General features: G+C 44.3%; 1 protein-coding gene across 4 annotated transcripts in view; it reads left to right on the top strand.

The window, feature by feature from the left end:
- The window catches only part of STON2 (stonin 2), a 164,636-nt gene that overhangs the window by 31,782 nt on the left and 112,356 nt on the right, over window positions 1-20,498 (top strand). For 2 of the 4 annotated variants that reach the window (XM_029071754.2, XM_029071736.2), the window contains exons 2-4: window positions 6,901-7,134; window positions 9,050-9,322; window positions 17,306-17,503. In XM_029071754.2, the coding sequence (XP_028927587.1) occupies window positions 7,047-7,134; window positions 9,050-9,322; window positions 17,306-17,503 (559 nt within the window). In that variant the 5' untranslated portion in view covers window positions 6,901-7,046. Of the gene's footprint in view, window positions 1-1,757; window positions 1,859-6,900; window positions 7,135-9,049; window positions 9,323-17,305; window positions 17,504-20,498 lie in introns of those variants that run through there. The other 2 variants (XM_029071742.2, XM_029071751.2) reach the window with 2 other exon arrangements.

Genomic DNA, 20,498 nt, shown 5'->3' with positions numbered 1-20,498 from the left:
GAAATCGTCTGGTTTGGAGAGTGGTTGATAGGTCCTGAAACTGGGAAATGTCAAACATCAGCCTGGAAGTGCCTAGCTTTTTAAATAGCTCTTGGTGGATGAAAAGACTGGGAAAGGCATTCCCTTATCTCATTTAGTGGAGGGGAGGTGAAATACACCAGAAGATGCTCAATAATTGTTAACCTTCAAAAGGAGGTACAGATTGAGCCTAGAAAAACATAAAATATAGTGAGGAGGTGTTTGAAGGATCTGTCGCCTCTGCTATTACCTGCTATCTTTGCAGGATCTCCAGTTAATAATAATAATAATAATAATAATAGTGGTGTTTATGTGCTTACTATGTGCCAAGTACTTAATGGCAAGAGCACGGGCTTGGGAGTCAGAGGAGATGTGAGTTCTAATACGGGCTATGTCACTGTCTGCTGTGTGACCTTGGGCAAGTCACTTCACTTTTCTCTTCCTCAGTTACCTCCATTAATTTTAATCTGGTGATTAAGACTGTGAGCCCCATGTGGGACAACCTGATTACCTTGTATTTGCCCGAGTGCTTAGAATAGTGCTTGGCATATAGTAAGCGCTTAACAAATGCCATTATTATTATTATTATAAGCCCTGGAGTGGATATAAGCAAATAGAGTGAGACACAGTCCCTTCCCATGTGGAGCTCATACTCAATCCCCATTTTACAATGATGTAACTGAGGCCCAGAGAAGTAAAGTGACTTGCTCAAGGTCTCATAGTAGGTGGCAGAGCTGGGATTAGAACTCATGACCTTCTGACTCCCAGACCTTTGCTCTATCCATTATGCCATGCTGCTTCCCCAAGTTCCTCAGTTCCAGCAAGGCACTATATGATGACTTTCAAAATAGCTATGTGTGATGATGCAGCTATCAAAATAACACAAGTGGCATAGAGGAGAGACTCCAGAGCTGGGAATCAGGAGACCTGGGTTCTGATTTCAGCTCTGCCTCTTACCTGCTGTATGGTCTTGGGAAATCAATCAATCTTTTGTATTCAGTGTTTACTGTGTTCAGAGCACTTTACTAAGTGCTTGGGAGAGTACAGTGTAATAAGAGTTGGCAGGCACCTTCCCTGCCTACAAGTTTACCTTCTAGAGGACAAGTCATTTAGCATCTCTGCATCTGTTTTCTTAGCTGTAAAATGGGGATTATCTACACAATCTCCTTTTCCCTTAGACTGTGAGCCCCCTGGGGGACAGGGACTGCATCTGATCCATCCCAGTGTGTAGCATGGTGCTTGACACATAGTGTTTAACAAATCCTATTATTATTATTGTTCTTAAAAGGACTAGATATTCTGATTTATAGCTTTCATTTTTCACCATAGAGAGGCCCAGTCTTGTTTTGGGGTGATTTGTCTAATACAGCCCCAGTGGGAAAAAAAATATCTTTCAAGGGATGGGCAGTATTAAATCGAAGGATACTTGACATTCCCACACTCCACCCTGTGTGATTTGAACCTGATTCTTTACAATTTCTATGGAATAATTTTACTGTCCCAGGATGAAACTAGAAACGATTGGAGTTGGTCGTCTTTTCAAAACAGCTCGGGGCCCATTCAGGCAGAGGAGGAAGGAGAGAGGATTGGGATGTGGGTGGTGAGATCATGAATTGGACTCTGAGTACTTGAGGATCCGACCACAGCTGATGACTAGACTTTCTGCAGCTTAGGGAACAGGACAGCTGGGTATTCGGCAAGAGGAGAGGGAGAGTCTTGGATTCTCACTGGCCAACGTTTCTCACTCCTGAAGCTTCCAAACAATCTTTCTGCCTTCCCCTGCCCATCACCATCCGGAAACAACCGACATTCCTCATGCTGAATGAAGACCCTCAGTGAGGTAAAAGCTCTGCGCGTGCTGAACAACTTGATCTCTGAGGATTTCAGTTTCCTAGCTTGAGCGAGAGTCAGGGGAAGAGATCCCTTTTTAAACCACGATTGCCCTGGAGAAGCTGCAGTTATGATGAGTGGTGGTTTGTTCCTGGCATGGAAATGATGGATTGGATTGTTTTCACATGAGGTTCATCTGGTAGGAACGTAGCCTCATGATGTGGCTTTGTCCCGGGAAACTGGGAAACAGCTGCTTGGGTTGCATTCCTGGAGTTTTAACATCGTCCAGTTTATTAAAAACGATCACTGCAGGGCAAATACTTGAGATCCAGTTATTGGCAGTAAGCTGTTCAGCTGGGCTGTTGGGTAAGATAAGTTGGACCTCCCACTCTCCTCCACCTCCTCCCCCCCTCCCCCATCTGGGGGTGCTGGATCCCTGTCACCAGCTCACATCTGGAGGGGTCCTGAATGGGGTTAAGGGGGGGGGGGGGGAAGGAAGGGTGCCTGATTCATGCAAGAAGACATGTACGTTTGCTGATGTCTATGCTTCCTGAGTAATGGGAGAGCATTGAGCATGCACAGCCCCAGCTCTGTTCATCAGAGGCTTTGAAACTTCCTTTGGGGACTTTCGTATGATGAAGCCTCTCATTCCGGGATCCTAGATTCTTGAGATCCAGCCCAGTGCCTGGAAAGGAAAGTTATTAAAAGCAGAAAACTTGCCTAAGGTGTTTTGTTTTTTTCTTCCCCCAAGGGATTCATCATTTCTCAACTGTCTTTTTTCTCCATTTCCCATTCTTTCTTGCCTTGTCCCTTCTCCCCTACATCACATTAATCCATTTCTTTATGCTTTGAATTCTGTGGTCCTTGTTTTTCTGTCCCATGAGGCTGACAGGATATTTCTGTGCATGGGGTCATGACACTGCATGTGTCAGCAGGCTGCTCTGTTTACTTAGCATCTTGACTTGTATGTTTACAAAGCAGGGAGTAGGGGGTCAGTGAAGGGAGGGGGGAGGGAATCTGAGAGAGTTTAATTTTGCACCCTTATCTTGTTGGTCGGTCCTTACTGTACTGAGCATCATCATCTTTGATGGGACCGACAAGCGGGCTCTTGCCAGTCATCCCAAGGATCTGTTGGCCAAGTTTATGGGTACTCAGCTGACTTTGCTCCTGGGAAAACTAATCTCCACACTGCACTGATGGCAGGCAGAAGTGTGGTTGGCGCCCAGGCTGGGGGAGGATCATGAGGGGAATGAGAATCATTTAGAAAAGATGATCTATGGGACCACTATCCAATTAGTCAGTGGTATTAATCAATCAATCGCATTTATTGAGCACGTACCATGTGCAGAGCACTGTACTAAGCATTTGGGAGAGTACAACACAACAATAAAACAGGCACATTCACTGCCCAACATGAGCGTACAGTCTAGAGGGGGAGACAGACATTAATATAAACAAATTACAGATATGTACTTAAGTGCTGTAGAGCTCTGGGGAGAGAGTGAATAGAGGGAGAGAGGGAATCACAAAAGGGAGCGGGAAAAGAGGGCTTAGTTAGGGAAGGCCTCTTGGAGGAGATGTGCCTTCATTAAGACTTTGAAGAGGGGGAGAGTAATTGTCTAACAAATGTGAAAAGAGAGGGTATTCTAGGCCAGAAGCATGATGTGGGCGAGAGTTTATTTGAGTGCTTACTATGTGCAGAATACTATACTAAGCATTTGGGAGAATACAGTGTAACAGAGTTGGTAGAAAGTTCTCTGCCCACAAGAGCCCAAATAGCTCTGGCTAATTTGCATGTGGATAAATTACCCCAGAAGTTTTGTTAGGTGGGGATTCATCTCTATTTCCAGTGATCTTATGTATGCAGAGTCATGCATTCTAATTTGGTGAGGGGTTCAATTTAATGGATTTGATATTCTTTTCTACTTCATGTACTGTGTATTTAAGTGGCTATGGCCCACAAATATGTGACTTTCCACAATTTAGCAATCAATGAATGGTTTTATCCACTAGATTTTAAGCTCCTTGAAGGCAGAGATCTTATCTACCTATATTGTATTGTACTCACAAAGCACTTAGTACAATATTCTGCACACAGTAAGCGCTAGAGAAATATTATGATTGAGCATAGTTTACTTTATGCTAAGCATTTAGGAGAGTACACTACAATGGAGTTGATAGACATGATTCCTGCCCACAAGGATTTTATAGTCTAGAGGGGGAGACAGACATTAAATTACAGGTAGGGGAAGCAGCAGAGTGTAAGATTATGTACTATGGGGCTGGGGGTGAGATGTGCATGAAAATGCTTCAGGATTGCAGAGCCAAGTGTGTAGGCAATGCAGAAGAGAGGAAGATTAGGGTGAGGAAGTGAGGCATTAGTCAGGAAAGGTGTTTTGGTGCAGCAGAATTTTAGTGGGCCTTTGAAGATGGGGAGAGTGGTGGTCCAATACAAAGGGAGAAGGAGTGTGAGGTCATAGGGAGAATGTGAAAAAGGGGTCAGAGGTGATTGAGGTTCAATAAATAGGTTGGCGTTGGAGGGGTGAAGTATGTGGGCTGGGTTGTACCAGGAGATCAGCAATATTAGATAGGAGAGGGAGAGCTGTTTGATATCAAAGGTAAGGAGTTTCTCTTTGATATGGGGTTGGGCGGGCAATGATTGGAGATTTTTCTGGAGAGGGGAGATGTGTGCTAAACAATTATTTAGAAAAATGATCTGGGTGCAGAGTGAAGTGTGGACCGAGGAGTGAGAGATAAGAGGCAGGGAGGTCAGCAAGAGGAGGCTGATGTGATGGTTGAGATGGGACATAAGTGTTTGGATCAGTATAGTAACAGTTTGGATGGAGAAGCAGCATGGCTTAGTGGAAAGACCACATGCTTGGGAGTCAGAGGACATGAGTTCTAATTCTGGCTCTGCCACTTGTAAGCTGATTGACCTTGGGCAAGTCACTTAACCTCTCTGTCCCTCAGTTAACCTCATTTGTAAAATGGGGATTAAAACTGTGAGCCCCCTGTGGGACAACCTGATTACCTTGTGTCTACCCCAGCACTTAGAACAGGTCTCGGCACATAGTAAGCACTTAACAAATATCTAATTATCATTATTATTATTATTATTGCTATTATAGAGAAGAAATGGTGGATTCTAGAGATGTTTGTGAAGGTAGAACTGACAGGATTTTGTGACAGATTGAATGTGTAGGTTGAATGAGCGAGATGTGTTGAGAAGCCATGGAGAAGGACTTGTGAAACTAAGAAGATGGTGGTGCCACAGTGTCTGTAATGATGGGAAAGTCAGGGGGAGAACTGGATCTGGGTGAGAAGATGAGGAGTTCTGTTGTGGATGTGTTTGTGGTGTCAGCAGGATCACCAAGGAGAGATGTCCTGAAATAAGGAGGAAATGTGAGACATCAGGGCAGAAGAGAGGTCAGGGCTGGAGAGGTAGATGGATCTCTGGATGACCAGTAAGAGGCCATCCATCCAATTTTATGCTGGACCTGTTTTTAATTGACCTGTACCTTGTTGGGTATTGTATATGGGGGTCAGTAAATGTCATCTGATGTTCTTGAGTTCTAGTAGTGGTCACCTTAGTAGTCACCTTAGAATTGAGTAACATCTACATGCACCTAAGGTACCAGAAATGGAGACATCACATCTAAATTCCATTTTTAGGTTCTCAGGAAGTATGAATTGCTGAGCCTTGTTAATAGTCAACCAAATGAGGGAAGCCACTGGCAGTAAATTCATTTAGTCATGTATCTTAAACCCTGTGATAGCTATCAAAGGTCAGTCTTTGAACAATAAACTTCTCTGATCTATGTCTACACCTATTTCTTTGAAGGTTTATTTTACAAAGAAGGACAATAGACAAATGAACAAAGGAGAAGAGAGCTTCAGTTTTATTCTTTCTACATTCTAAGAACTCCTGGGTTATGATTGGATCTGCCTCTCACCCATATCTCCTCAAGGGTGATAGGTAATGTGAAATAAAATGTATCATACCTGTAGCAAACCCATGTCGTATACATTCTAGACAATAAGCTCATTGTGGGCAGGGAATGTATCTATCAATTCTGTTGTATTGTACTCTTCCAAGTGCTTAGTTCAGCTCCCTGCACACAGTAAGTGCTAAATAAATACCACTGATGATACATTCCGAACTGCCTGAAGTCTGCCTGTATTTATCAGTCTATGGAAAAGACCGTTCCTCAGGAAATGCAATACAGAGAATCTTCTTTCTGGCATTTTCTTCTTATTGATTGAGGTTTCTTAGAAAAGGATTGGCTGGAGGGCGAGCATTATATTCCCCTCTAGTTTACTGGGTGATCAGTGTCTGGCACATAGTGCTTAACAAATGCCATTATTATTAAATATTAATGATAATGGTGCAGGGAGTTAGAGTTTGCTCCTTTGTAGAAACATTTTTGATGCTTCTGAGAAGGCAGACTTTCCTTGGCATTAAATTCTAAGCACATAAGTATATAAGCAGTTAGCACAGTGCTCTGTACACATAAAGCGATCAAAAAATACCATTAATTGATATTTAAAATTCAGACTATGGATTTCAGCAATCCAGATATGCCAGGGTTTTCAAGCAGCCTTGCAAATAGCTCCTGGCCCAAAGAAAGTACCTGTACTGGGTAAGCTTCGTGAGGGCTGAAATCATGTTTACCAACTCTGTCATACTTTCCTAAGCACAGTGCTCTGCACACAGTGCTCAATAAATACCATTGGTTGATTGAGTCTTTTTGGCTAATTATATACTCCTGGGGTAAGGGGAGGAGCAATGAATTTAAAAAGAAGTGAGCTGGAAAAACTTGATACACATTTTCAAAAAGAGTTTAAAAGCTAAGCAGTGATTACATGGTCTCCAAAATCATGGTCGAGGAGGAGCAGAGGTTAGGGAAGACTATTTAGTTTCTGCTGGTGAAGAGTTGATGTCTCACAGTGTAAACACTATTTTGCAATGCAGCTTTTTGAGTTATTGTCCTCTCTGCATAGAGTGGTAATTGGAATGACCTTTTATTTTCATTTTTTGTTTTTTTTTGACAGGGGTTGTCTACTGTGGTAGTAAAGTGAAGAAAGTGAGTGCTGCCCCCTGCTGAAAAGGGTTTCTTCAAGACTGCGGGTCTCCTTCTGGAGCCTGTGAGAGGGCTTTCCTGACATAAACTGTTTGAAGATGAGAAGTGCTCCTTAGTATGACGTCCCTGGACAATGTAATCGCCACCAACCAGTCGGAGTGGGTCTCCTTCAATGATGAGCCACATTTTCCCATTTCTTCAGAGGGTAAGCCCCGCCTCAGTTTCATCCAGTGATTTGGGCCAATAGCACATGGCAGATATTTTGCTCTAAAAGTTATCTGGCAACCTACCAATCCAAAGTCTTACCAGTGAGAAAGTAGGAAAGGGCTCACCTACAGAGACAGTGTCTAATTCCCTCCAGTGGGTCCCTTCCTAATGCTTAGTTCAGTGCTCTGCCCACAAGTAGAGCTTAATAAATACTGTCACTATTACCTCTTCTGCCTTTATCATACAGAATCAATCAATGTGTTCCCCCTACTCCCTCTCCCATCTGAGTCACTTATGCACTTGGATCAGTACCCTTCAAGCACTTGATATTCACCCCACCCTCAGACTCCCAGCCCTTTCCTACAGGTCCAGAATTTATTTTAATGCCTGCCTACCCCCTCTGAACTGTAGGCTCCTTGTGTGCAGGGAACATGTCTGTCAACTCTGTTGTACTGACCTTTCTCAAGTGCTTAGTGAAGTGTTCTGCACACAGTAAGTACTAAATAAATACCATTGACTGAAAGATTGTGAGTTTATAAATATGTCTACCAACTCTGTTATATTGTACTCTCCCAAGTGCTTAGTACAGTGCTCTGCACACAGTAAGCACTCAATAAATACGATTTACTGAATGACTGACTAAGCACTCAAAAAATACCCTTGTTTGATTGAATGGTTTTTGTGCTGTTGAGTTGAGTGGGGTTCTCGGGGAATTCGGGGCAGGTTCAGGGAGTGGACTCCTCAGTGCTGGATAGATCCCAGGAAGTGTTTATGCCATTCGCGTGATGGAGAGGAAAGCCCAAGTTGGTTTAGATCAATGGGGAAAAAGGAGCTCCCCCCGTCCCAAGCAATGCTGCAGGTAATGGCTTGCCTGAGCCAGCTGCCTCAGGGTGCCTTCCTCTCATCACAGCCCTGGGGAAGCTGAGTCCTCTTCCAAATAAATAGTTGGTGGATTGAAGGGGGAGTGGCTGTGGATTGTAATGCCCCCTCTCCAAAGGGTTACTGAAAGTCTGTGGGAAACAGTTTCACACAGACTTTCAGTAACCCTTTGGAGAGGGGGCATTACAACCCACAGCCCTCACTTGGCTGGAGGGGCCTGGAGGAGGCAGAGGAAAGGAGTGAACCATAGCCCTTTTTGTGGGGAGCATCACTCAATTAGATTCAGTGGCGCAGATACCTGTGGAGAGAATTTAAAAGGGATTGATCAAATCCAGAAATAGGACTTGATATGATAAAGGAGTGATGAGGGACATGCTTTATTTCTCACTTAAAAATACAGTCTTTAAAATGCTGAGGTTCTGCCAGAAAATTGAACAATCTAAAGATAAAGCAAGCACTCAAATTTCACTTACATATTTTAGATTCCTAGCGTGCTGCAAGAGGGCTGCCTATTTAATGTAGCGGCCTTAATTGCCTAAGTCTTTACTCTGGGGGTAAAGTTATAACCCGATCTCTTCATTAATGTCATGTGTGCGTGCAAAACCATTCCCCCACGTCATTGGTGGATGAAAATTCCATCAGCAGAGAGAACTTGAGTAAAAAGCTCTGCTCTTATTGCCCAAGTCCCCTTCTCTTCACTAGCAAAGCAGTCATGAACAGGAGGCTGTGCTGAAATCTGTGTGGCCTAGTGGATAAAGCAAGGGCCTGAGAATCTGAAGGACTTGAGTTCTAATCCTGGCTCTACCACCTGCCTGCTGTGTGACCTTGGACAAGTCATTTCACTTCTTTGTGCCTCGGTTATCTCATCGGTTAAATGGGGATTAAGATTGTGAGCCCCGAGTGTGACATGGACTGTGTCTGACCTGATTAGCTACCCCCGTGCTTAATACAGTACCTGCAAATAGTAAGCGCTTAACAAATACTGTAAAAAAAAAAAAAAAAAAGTAAACTTGGGTGTTTATTGTCTGTTTCAGGGGACCCTGAAGAGCTCCTCGCCAGGCGGTCGTCTTCCTCAGACAGGTCAGAGAGCTCCTCTGGGGAAGTCCGAGCTGGGGATGGAGAGTCTCCAGACACTTCGCATTCAGAGCAGGATGCTGCTCTGGAAAAGTTGCCCTTGGTCTCCAGGACGACTTCGCCTCTTGAAAACCCTGTGCAGTCCCAACCTGGCTTGGCCTCAGCCATTAGCACTTGGGTCCAGTTTGAAGATGAATCATGGACCGGCACTCTTTCAACTCACCAAGAAGCAGGTGGGGCTGGCTGGCAGTGTGAGGAATAATAATAATAATTATGGTAATAAGAACAACAACAACTGGAGGCCAGTTGTCCTTCAGGACTGTCCTTAAGGAGCCTTTTGGAGAGTGAAAGGGAATATTGGGAGAGAGCCTGAATAATGTTTGCACTAATTAAAATACAGGAAGCCTGTCCCCAAACAGAGGGGACTGTTGAGGCTTTGTGGTGCTTCAATTGCTCAGTGAGGGCAGAAGGAGGCCAATTCATGGAGTTCCCCCCTCACCATCCCACATCCCCAACATTTGGGGTTTTTTACATTGCACACTAGAGCCTTATAATAATGATAGTAATAGTTGTATCTGTTAAGCATGTACTTTGTGCCAAGCACTGTGATAAGCGCTGGGATAGATACAAAGTAATCAGATCAAACACAGTCCCTGTCGCACATGGGGCTCACAGTTTAAGAGGGAGGGAAAATAGGTATTTTATGTCCATTTTACAGAGGTGGAAACTGAGGTTCACAGATGTTAAGTACCTTACCCCAGGTCATACAGCAGACAAATGACGGAAATGGGTCCAGAACCAGGGTGTCCTGATACCCAGTTTTGTGCTCTTTCCACTAGACCTTGCTGCCTCCGAGTAGCATAAAAATTGCTAATATTGGTTTGGTCCTTAACCCTGTGCAGAATCAGATCTGAAAAGGCAATTTCCTTTAAAAAAATGACTTGAAAAATAATAATAATGTTGGTATTTGTTAAGCGCTTACTCTGTGCAGAGCACTGTTCTAAGTGCTGGGGTAGATACAGGGTAATCAGGTTGTCCCACGTGAGGCTCACAGTTAATCCCCATTTTACAGATGAGGTAACTGAGGCACAGAGAAGTGAAGTGACTTGCCCACAGTCACACAGCTGACAAGTGGCAGAGCTGGGATTCAAACCCATGAACCCTGACTCCCAAGCCCGGGCTCTTTCCACTGAGCCATGCTGAAGATGTGCTTGGCCCTGGGCAGACAAGGCCCTTATCACTGCTTAGTTGTCTTTCAGTAATAGAGATTTTTTCTCATTGATCAGCATAGCAAAGTTTAAGAGATCCATAATTGCAGTTGAAGGTGTAGCAATCAAATAGAGAAGTGAAAGATCCTAGGAAAGGACCACTGGGCTCGGTGAGGCAGAGTGGGCTAATACAGGCTTGGGGAGGCTAAAAGCATCAGAACTGCTGTGTAGGCCAAAATATTTCAGTGGGCAGGATCCTGGTAAACTCATTAAAGCCCCTCAAGTTAAAGAAAGCCTGTTCCTTATCTGTTTGAAGTTTGGAGATTGAACTGTGGTGTTTTTGTAGTGGGGAAAGGGTGTGTGTGTGTGTGTGTGCGCACGCGCGCACGCACCCCAGCAAATCTGCGGTATAGATTATGAGTATCCATCCCTTGGTCGACCACTGATCCAAACCGACGTTAGTTCACAGACAGGTACATTTTTCAATCCATTTATCGTCTTTATTGAACTCTTACTGTATACAGAGAATTGTACTAAGCGGTTGGGAGAATAGAGTATAACAAAATTGGTAGACATATTCCCTGCCCACAATGAGTTTACAGGCTAAAGAGGGAGACAGACATTAACATAAATATATAAATTATGGATATGTACATAAGTGCTGTGGGGCTGAGGGATAGTGAATAAAGGGAGCAAATTCAAGTGCAGGGATGACACAGAAGGTAGTGGAGGAAGGAAAAATGAGGGATTAGACAGGGAAGATCTCTTGGATGAATTGTGCCTTCCATGAAGGTTTTGAAGGGGAGGCGAGTGATTGTCTGTCAGATATGAAGAGGGAGGGTGTTCCAAGCCAGAGGCAGGATGAGGGCGAGAAGTCAGCAGCGAGATAGATGAGATCAGGATACACTGAGTAGGCTGGTATTAGAGGAGCAAACTGCTTCGGCTGGGTTGTAGTAGGAGAGTAGCAAGGTAAGATAGGAGGGGGCAAGATGATTGAATGTTTTAAAGCTGATGGTAGGGTTTCTGTTTTATGTGGATAGGCAACCACTGGAGGTGGGCATCTGTGGCCATTTTCTTGGGCTCCATCAGAAGCAGCTAGGGCAATTGTGCCTAGGAGAGAATAATAATAATTTTTGTTGCATTTCTTAAGCCCTTACTATGTTCCATGCATCCTGCTAAACAATGGAGTAAATACAATACGATCAAATCTTGCACTGTCCTTGTCTCGCATGGGACTCACAGTGTAAAGGGAAAGGGAGAATAGGTATTTAATCCCCTTTGTATAGGTGAAGAAACTGAGGCACAGAAAAATTAAGTGACTTGTCCAGGGTCCAGCTGTCCAGTGCAACTCTCCTGACTCCTAGTTCTGCACTCGTTCCAATAGCTCGGGCTTTTGAGCCTATAGCCACTGAGGGCATGTGAGCCCTAGGCAAGTGGGCATTTGAGTCCGGAATGTAGTTCTAAAGGATATGCATAAAGAAGAACACAAAAATTCTTTCATTTCCAGAATCTCAGCTCCACAGCACAGGCATTTATTGGGCTCCCCCTCGGTTTCAGTGGTCGCCCTTCCACCCCTGGATGGATGCCTCCCTATTGCCACTGCTAAAACTTATTTTTGGAGGTTAGAGAAAGGCAGGCTTGTTTCGGGGAGGACCCTTTGTCAGCAGATAATGACCTGGGCCATTCAATGAAGCAGAGCTGATAGCTGAGAGGTCTGATCAGCAGGAAGACTGGACAAACATCAACTCTTCTTCCCAGACCAGAAGTGCTAGGCCCCAGTACACTCTGAATGACAAGGCAGAAGAAGGGAATTTCTGGGCCAATTGTTTAACAAATTGAGAAGCAGCATGGCCCAATGGATAGAGCGCAGGCCAGGGAGTCAGAAGGACCTGCTGTGTGACCTTGGACAATTCACTTCTCTGTGCCTCAATTTCACCATCGGTAAAATGGGGATTAAGACTGTGAACCCCACGTGGGACAGGGACTGGGTCCAATCTGATTAGCTTGTATCTACCCCAGCGTTTAGTACAGGGTCTACCACATAGCGCCTAACAAATATCAAAAAAAAATTAAATTCCCCCTTTGGGAGGTTTTGTTTTTAGGGGCCCCTTGAATTAGCTTCCTATTGCGACTGAATATGTTTGGTTTCCCTGCAAAATTCATTTCAGACTAGGATATGGACACTCTTGGCCCAAAGTTCCTAGCAGCCTAGAATCTCTATAAACATAACCAGGTCCTGAAACTGTTTGGGATGTTTAAATGAAACTCATTTATTTATTGGGCTATTGCTATTTTAAGCACAACATGAAGCTTATTGATTCTGAATTTAGCCTACAAACTAGAGAAACTGGTACATGCTGTTACCCCTGTTTTGGCAGTTAGCTGAGCTTCTCTGAGGACTTTCACTTTGTTCTTTAAAATACTATAACTGGGGCTGTAAGCCAAGTTTTTGTTTATTGTGAGAAGAGCTCTTTTACTTGGCTTCAAGACGCATCTACCCTCTTCCTAGTTTTCCCTTTATTCCAGAGTTGTGATACTTTTCAAAAACTTTCTTTGAGCCAAACACTGCTCTAAGCACTGGATACAGGATAATCAGGTCCCACAAAGGACTCACCAAGTAGGAGGGAGAACAGGTATTGAACCCCTATTTTGAAGATGAAATAACTGAAGCACAGAGAAGTTAAGTGATTTGTCCAGGGTGACACAGCAGGTGAGTAGCAGAGCTGGGATTAGAACCCAGATCTTCTGACTCTCGGGTCCATGCTCTTTCCATTAGGATGTGCTGCTTCCAGAGGACTGAAGAAGCTGCTTCCAAGACCCATTTTAAAATTCCTGGAGACTTTCTTACAGCTGAAGTGATCCAGGGAAATGAGACTTCTAAGGGTTAAGCATTCATCCTGGAACATCCAAAATAAGACTTCACCCCATCTGGAAGGAAAGCAGCACCAATTTTACCAGAAGAGAGGGGATAGCTTGTGATTATTCAGTTCATGGGCACAGTGTAGTTTGCCAAGTTGGCAGCAGTAAGAACAGTGGCACTTGTTAAGTATTTACTATATGTCCAGGCCTGTGCTAAATGCTGGGGTAGTTACAGTACAATCAGATCAAATGCAGACCCTATCACCACTCTTGGGGCTCACAGTCTGAAAGGAAGAACAGACATTTAATCCCCATTTTATAGATCAGGAAACTGAGGCACACAGCGAGTTTAGGTGATTTGACCAAGGTCATACAACAGGCAAGTGGAGGACTTGGGACTCAAATCTGGGTGGGTGTTCTGACTACCAGTCCCATATTCTGGCCTGCAGGTCAGGCTCTCTTGACTTACTGGAGAGCAGCGTGGCCTAATAGAAACAGTCCAGGCCTGGGAATTAGAGGACTTGTGTTGTAATCCCAGCTCCACCACTTGTCTTCTGTGTGACCAGGGGCAAATCATTTAACTTCCCTATACCTCAGCTTCCTTAATTGTAAACTTAACTCCTATTTAGATGGTGAGTAACTTCCCTATACCTCAGCTTCCTTAATTGTAAACTTAACTCCTATTTAGATGGTGAGCCGCGTATGGGACATGGACTATGTCTGTCCTTATTAACTGGCTCCTACCCAGTGCTTAGAGCGCTTGATACGGTAGCCACTTAAGAAATACCATAAAAAAGAGTGGTCACTGTTTATTGTGATACTAAAAGTAGCAAGCTAGAGTGAAACCTGAAATTGGAATCTCTAGATGATTCTGTCATCTCTTATCTTCATTCATTAGCTTCCTTGATATACTTTATGGCATTTGTTGAGTACCTACTTTGTCCAAGTACTGTTGTAGCACTGACAGTGGGTACAAGGGTAATAATTCAGACAGGCTTCCTGGGCCTTGGGGGGGATCACAACCTCAAACAAGAAAGGTAAAGGTGAGGATACACATACAAGGAAAGACATACCCACTGTTCAGCCACGGTGCATGTTCTCAATCGGTCAGTTTACTGAGCACTTACTGCATGCAGAGCACTGTTTTCACCATTTGGGAGAGTACAATAAATTATCGAGTTAATTGATTTGTTTTCTGCCCACAGGGAGCTTAGAGTTTTGACGAGAGTGTTAGGTATCTTCTGCTAGCATGAGCTTGCCTTGGTAGAACACCATGCCTTGGCATAAGAAGCAGTTAATGTCTTTGTGAGCTTAGGTGTAGTAGTATTTTATTAAGCAGTTACTGTGTGTGGAGCACTGAGCTAAGCACTGAAAGCAAAATGCACAGGTTGGAATTATACATGATCCCTGTCACTTGGGGGACGTAGGTATAAGAAAGTGGTGTCAGATACTCTGTTTTTTTTTGTATGTGTTAAGTGCTTACTCAGTGCCAGGCACTGCTTTAAGTACTGGGGGTAGATACAAGCTCATCAGGTTGAACATAGTCCATGTCCCACATGGGGCTCACAGTTTTGGTCTCCCTTTTACAGATTAGGGAACTGAGTCTCTTTGAGAACTATAGTGTGAGTTTTCCTAAATGCAGTTTTCTACAGGAACACAAACCCTGCGTTGTAGGTGAGCCAGGTGTTGCCATTACCTTAACAATGACAACAGCAAAAGCTACAGCTTATTATGGTGAAATGAACAGTTTCAGGCTCTGACAGAGCCTCCCCCGTGTTCTGATAGTTGGAACAGTTGGGCTACATCTCAGCTTCCTTTTGTGCTCCTCCTGGTGCATACAGCTTCTTCTCACGGCAGTGTCAGGTGGGAAGGGTGACTTGTCAGACCTCAGACCCGAGGAGAAGTAGGAGCCCAAGGTCCTGCATGGCTGCTGCTCAGATTCTGCCTGCCCCACTCCCCCAGGACATAATTCCAGTTGGTGGCAAAAACACACATTTGTTCCTGACCCTTGCAACCTAAAGTAAATATAAACTTCCAAATAAAATAAAGAGGAAAAAATGCTGATTGACATGCAGAGACATGGTCTCTGATAGATCCAGATTGCTTTGCAAGCCTTTAGAGGAGGGGAGGAGAGGAGGGAAGGAACACATCCAGCTTAGTAGGGTTTGAAGATTCGCAAGCCAGGGCACCTGAGGTTCAAAAGATGCTCTTCCTCCCAGTAAGGTTGTGAGCCCCTTGTGTGACAAGGACTGTGTCTAATCTAATTGCAATGTATCCACCTTAGCAATTACTACAGTACTTGGCACATAGTGAATGCCTACCAAATTCCCCAAGTTAGTGCTATCATAGATGATGCTTCATTTCAACATTATTTTCACCATCAATTATGCTGTTTGAGTGTCTACTGAATGCAAAGCAATGTACTTGGGAGAGCACAAAAGAACAAAGCACATCTCTTCCCCCCAGGAACTTATAATTGAATGTAATAACTCTGTCTGTTGTACATTTGTGTCTCTGTGTTTGTTCTGAATCTGTTTCCTTGGTAACCCACAGTACCTAGTTTCATAGGCGCACTACAGATACTGTTAGTAATTGGGAAGACGGTTGTTCACAGTCTGCTTGGGCAAAAAGGAATTTACCCAGTGTCACACCAGTGTCTATCCTAATGGAGAGAGCTTGTCTATCCTAATGGAGAGAGCACGGGCCTGGGGAATCAGAAGACCTGGTTTCTTGTCCCAGTTCTGCTACTAGTTTACTGTGGAACACTGGGACAGTCACAACCTGCCTGGGCCTCAGTTTCCTCATCTTTTCTCCTTCCTACTTCTCATTATTATTAGTATCAGTAACAATAATAATAAATAGTGATATTTAAGTGTTTATTCATTCATTCCTTCATTCAATAGTATTTATTGAGCACTTACTATGTGTAGAGCACTGTACTAAGCACTTGGAATGTACAATTCGGCAACAGTTAGAGACAATCCCTGCCCATTGACGGGCTTACAGTCTAATCAGGGGACACAGATGGATAAAAACAATAGCAATAAATAGAATCAAGGGGAGTTTACTATTTGCCAAGCACTTACTAAGCAGTGAAGTAATTAGAGCTAATTTAGGTCCCGCGTGGTCTCCCAGTCTTGAAGCAGGAGGGAGAAGAGATATTGAATCCCCATTTTATATAAGAGGGAACTGAAGGAATTAGACCTGTCCCTGTTCCTTGGGGGGCTCCTAATTGAAGACTAGAAGTGGAGAGAAGGGCCTGGAGATGGTTATGAGGAATGATGCAACATTACCCAGCATAGACAAATACACAAAATAAAAACCAAATCTGTCAGGTGCTATGGCGACAGGAGCAGAATCTGAAGCTTCTCATGGTTCGGAGTCCAAGGCCCACCCAGCCATAATGGTAACAACTAGTCTTTCTAGGGTTTGGTGAAGGCCTTGTGCTGCAGATGCCTTTCTTCATGTGGAGCAGTGGAAGACAGGATGGGATGGACTGACTTAGTGGTGCGGAGAAGAGCCGGAGCTGGTATTTGTTTAGTGCTTTCTATGTGCCAGGCACTGTAGTAAGCACTGCGGTAGATACAAGCTAATCAGATTGGACACAGTTCATGTCCCACCTAGGCCTTATTATACAGATGAGGCACAGAGAAGTAAAGTGATTTCCCCAAGATCTCATACAGCACACAAGTGTTAGAGCCGGGATTAAAACTATGAGCCCCACGTGGGACAGGGACTGTTTCCAACCTGATTACCTTGTATCTACCCCAGCGCTTAGGTCAGTGCTGGGCACACAGTAAATGCTTAACAAATACTGTAAAAAAAAAAAAACAAAACCCAGGTTCTCTGACTCCCAGTGCTCTTTCCACTATGCCACACTGCTTCTCCTTGGCGGAGGTGGAGGAAGGCAACAGTTACCATGGACACTTAGCTGTGTTAGAGGGAATTAGCACTCAATAAATATCGTTAATTGATTGATTCTCTGAGTGGAAGAGTGTGAGCCTGAGTGGGTTCTTTCAAGATCAGTGTGCCCCCTCAGCAAGAGGTGTCATGGGTAAAGGGACAGATTGAATACCCATCTCTGTGAGCCAAAGCAATCTTCCAGCCTCTTTAATGAAGTTTTCTCCTCTTTGTATCCTGTTGATCCAGCACCCCTGCTGACCACGCCCTGCTGGACTTGTCCCTCCTTTGAATCCTTAGGGCGATGTCCTGAGGCCTCAGAAAGCAGCTGGACCACTCACTCAGAAGATACCGGGAGCCCAAGCATCGGCCCTTCATCCACAGACATGCGGTCTACCAATGCTGAGGAGCACACCAGTGGTGGGGCCTCGGGGACCGACACTCCCGGTAAGACCAGACTCCAGCCCTTGACTGGCAGGGAATGCGAGATGATGGATCCGGCAGAAATCCCTTTTGCCGACTTGGGGAATCCGGGAACTCTGTTGGGACAGAGCTCTCTGGGAAGAGGACTAAAATCCGCTTATTTGGGAAGTCGTAGTGGGGGACAAAAGATGAAAGCTGCTAGCCTAGGAGTGTAGGTTGGTAAAGAATTTGGAGGAAAACAGTAGCTGTGTGACAGATTCCGTTCTGCTCTCGCTTTTTCTGTTTGTATCACTGAACTATTTGCAGCCACTACAGGGCTGCATCCCTCAACCTCACTGCTTCCCACACATCTCCTCTGCACCCTGGGCCTCTGTTGACCCAGGGAGTTCAGTGCAGAGAAGAGGTAAGCAGGATGTGGAAGGGAATGAGAATCTGGATCAGCAACTTTAGTAACACCAATGGTGCTATTTGTTAAGCACCATTGTTAAGCAGTGGTGGTATGTGCCAGGCATTGTACTAAGTGCTGGGATCAATACAAGCAAATCAGGTTGGATATAGTCCCTGCCCCAAATGGACTCATAGTCTCAATCCTCATTTTATAGATGAGGTAACTGAGGCCCAGAGAAGTGAAGTGACTTGCCCAAAGTCACTTGTCAGTAAACAAGTGGCATAACCGCATTTAGGTTTACATCTCCAAATCTCTTCCCTGCCCACTTTCCCCACCTTGCTCTAAGCTGATTGTTTAGGTCTTCTCTTTGGCATTTGTCAGTGAAGTTCTGGATCCAATTGTGAGTGACTCTTCCTTGGGCAAATGTGTTCTTATTAAAAAAGAAAAAAGTCATTTCATTTAGTGGACTATTTAACACCTCCAAAGCCATTCTCCCAGATGGTTTTTCAGGGTTTCAGTTAAGGGTCTATTCTGGTCTGATGCTGTGTTTTTTGTGCTTCTGAGAATGGGAAGCTGAGACAGAGGGAGGATCTGGAGCCCCCCCGGAGCTCTCAATGACCACACATCCTATTGTCTGCTTTTTTGGAAGAGGTGGAATCTCCATGAAGTCGCAAAAGTCTGGGGATCAGACCTTGGGGGATTCTTGGCTGGGTCGAGATCTATTGGATGTTCAGTGTTTGCTTAGTTGTCAGAGATTCCCATTTTGCCTGCTAATAGTCACTGTTAACCCATCCTCTCAGGACCAGTCCTCTGTGGCCAGGATCACTCGGGGGATCACTACTGCCATTTGCATCACCAATCAATCAGTGGTATTTGCTGAGTGCTCACTGTGAATTGAGCACTCTACTAGGCACATGGGAGAGAATAATCGGTTAGAAGGACATCATCCTCAAACTGCCAGAAGACATGGGGGTGTGAGTTTGGGGGAGTTTATTAAAGTGAGGGGAGGAAGCAAAATGACCCAGACAGAGTGAAATCCCAAGATGCCTATGTGAGAGAAAGAGGTGTCAATCCAGCCCAACCATCCTTAGACCCCACCATTGCTGTTCTGGCCTGATTAACAACTCTGATCTGGTAGCATATCCATCATAATCAGGAAGTACCAATCAATTGTATTTAATCAGTGCTGATTGTATGCAGACTACTGTACTACATACTTGGGAAAGTATAATAGCATAAATAGACACAATTTCTGCTTACAAGTAGTGTACAATCTAGCATATGTGGCCCTAAACAGGAAGTGGCTAGAAACCTCCACCACCACCTGAAAATGAGTTTCGGTCTTTTTTTTTAATGGCATTTGTTAAGCTTATTCTATGTGACAGGCACTGTACTAAGTGCTAGAGTAGATAGCAGATAATCAGGTGGGGCACAGTCCCTGTCTCCCACAGTGTTCACAGTCTCAATCCCCATTTTACAGATGAAGTAACTGAGGCCCATATAAGTTATTTGCCCAAGGTCACACAACAGACAAATGGCAGAGCCGGGGTTAGAACCCAGGCCCTCTGACTCCCAGGCTGATCTTCCAGTTTCATGATGATGTGGCCCCTACCATTCCATCGCTAAGGAACAGACTCTCCTGAGCAAGGGCAAAGTATTATTTTGTATATACAAGCAGCCATTGCTGCAGACAGTTTGGGACTTTAAGTGAATGAAGGAAGAGCTATTCTCCCATCCCCGCCCCCCTCCGTGGGGCTGGAGGGGATTTTGGGTACTCATACCCTCCCACCACCCTTTCCCCAAAACCCAGAGAGCTATAGTTAAAATCAAAATTTCTCAAACAAGTAGTCAACTAAATAGCCTGAAGACTACAGAAGATATGCAGTTAACTCCACTGTGCATGCAGCAAAAACTCTTCCTCTGCGCTGTAAACTCCTTGTGGGCAGGGAACAGCTCTATCACCTCCATTATATTATACTCTTCCAAGCAGTTAGTAAGTGCTATGCACTCAATAAGTCCTCAGTAAATCCGACTGATTGATTATTAAGGTCACATCTTCTCCAAGAGTCCTACCCTGATTAAGTCCTCTTTTCCCCAGCGCTGCTCCTCTTCTGCATCATCTATGCACTTGGATCTGTGTCCTTTAGGCATTTGATATTTGCCATTCCCTGAACCCCACAGCATTTTTGTACATATTTTTGAATTATACATTATATATTATTTACATTACTGTCTCCTCCTCTAGACTGTAAACTCGGTGTGGACAGGCACTGTGTCTACCAACTCTGTTACATTGTACTCTCCCAAATGCTAGTTCAGTGTCATGCACACAGTAAGCACTCAATAAATATGATTGATTAATTGATTTAAGTGAACTGGATAGGAAATCGTGAGGTGCTGTGATCAATCAATCAATGGTATTTATTGAGGGTTTACTGTGTGCACAGCACTCTACTATGCACTTGGGAGAGTACAGTGCAACAGAGTTGGTAGACATGTTCTCTTTCCAAAATTAGTTTTCTGTCTAGAGAAGTTTTCTCCATTAAAAGATACAAATTACCATTGTGGTCATTGAGAAGCAGCATGGCCAAGTGCATAGAGCCCAGACTGAATGTCAGAAATACCTGGGTT

This window comes from Ornithorhynchus anatinus, chromosome 1 (assembly GCF_004115215.2).
Source record: "Ornithorhynchus anatinus isolate Pmale09 chromosome 1, mOrnAna1.pri.v4, whole genome shotgun sequence".
NCBI lineage: Eukaryota > Metazoa > Chordata > Mammalia > Monotremata > Ornithorhynchidae > Ornithorhynchus > Ornithorhynchus anatinus.
The sequence above is the reverse complement of the archived record's forward strand: the minus strand, read 5'-3'. Positions and strand labels throughout refer to the sequence as shown.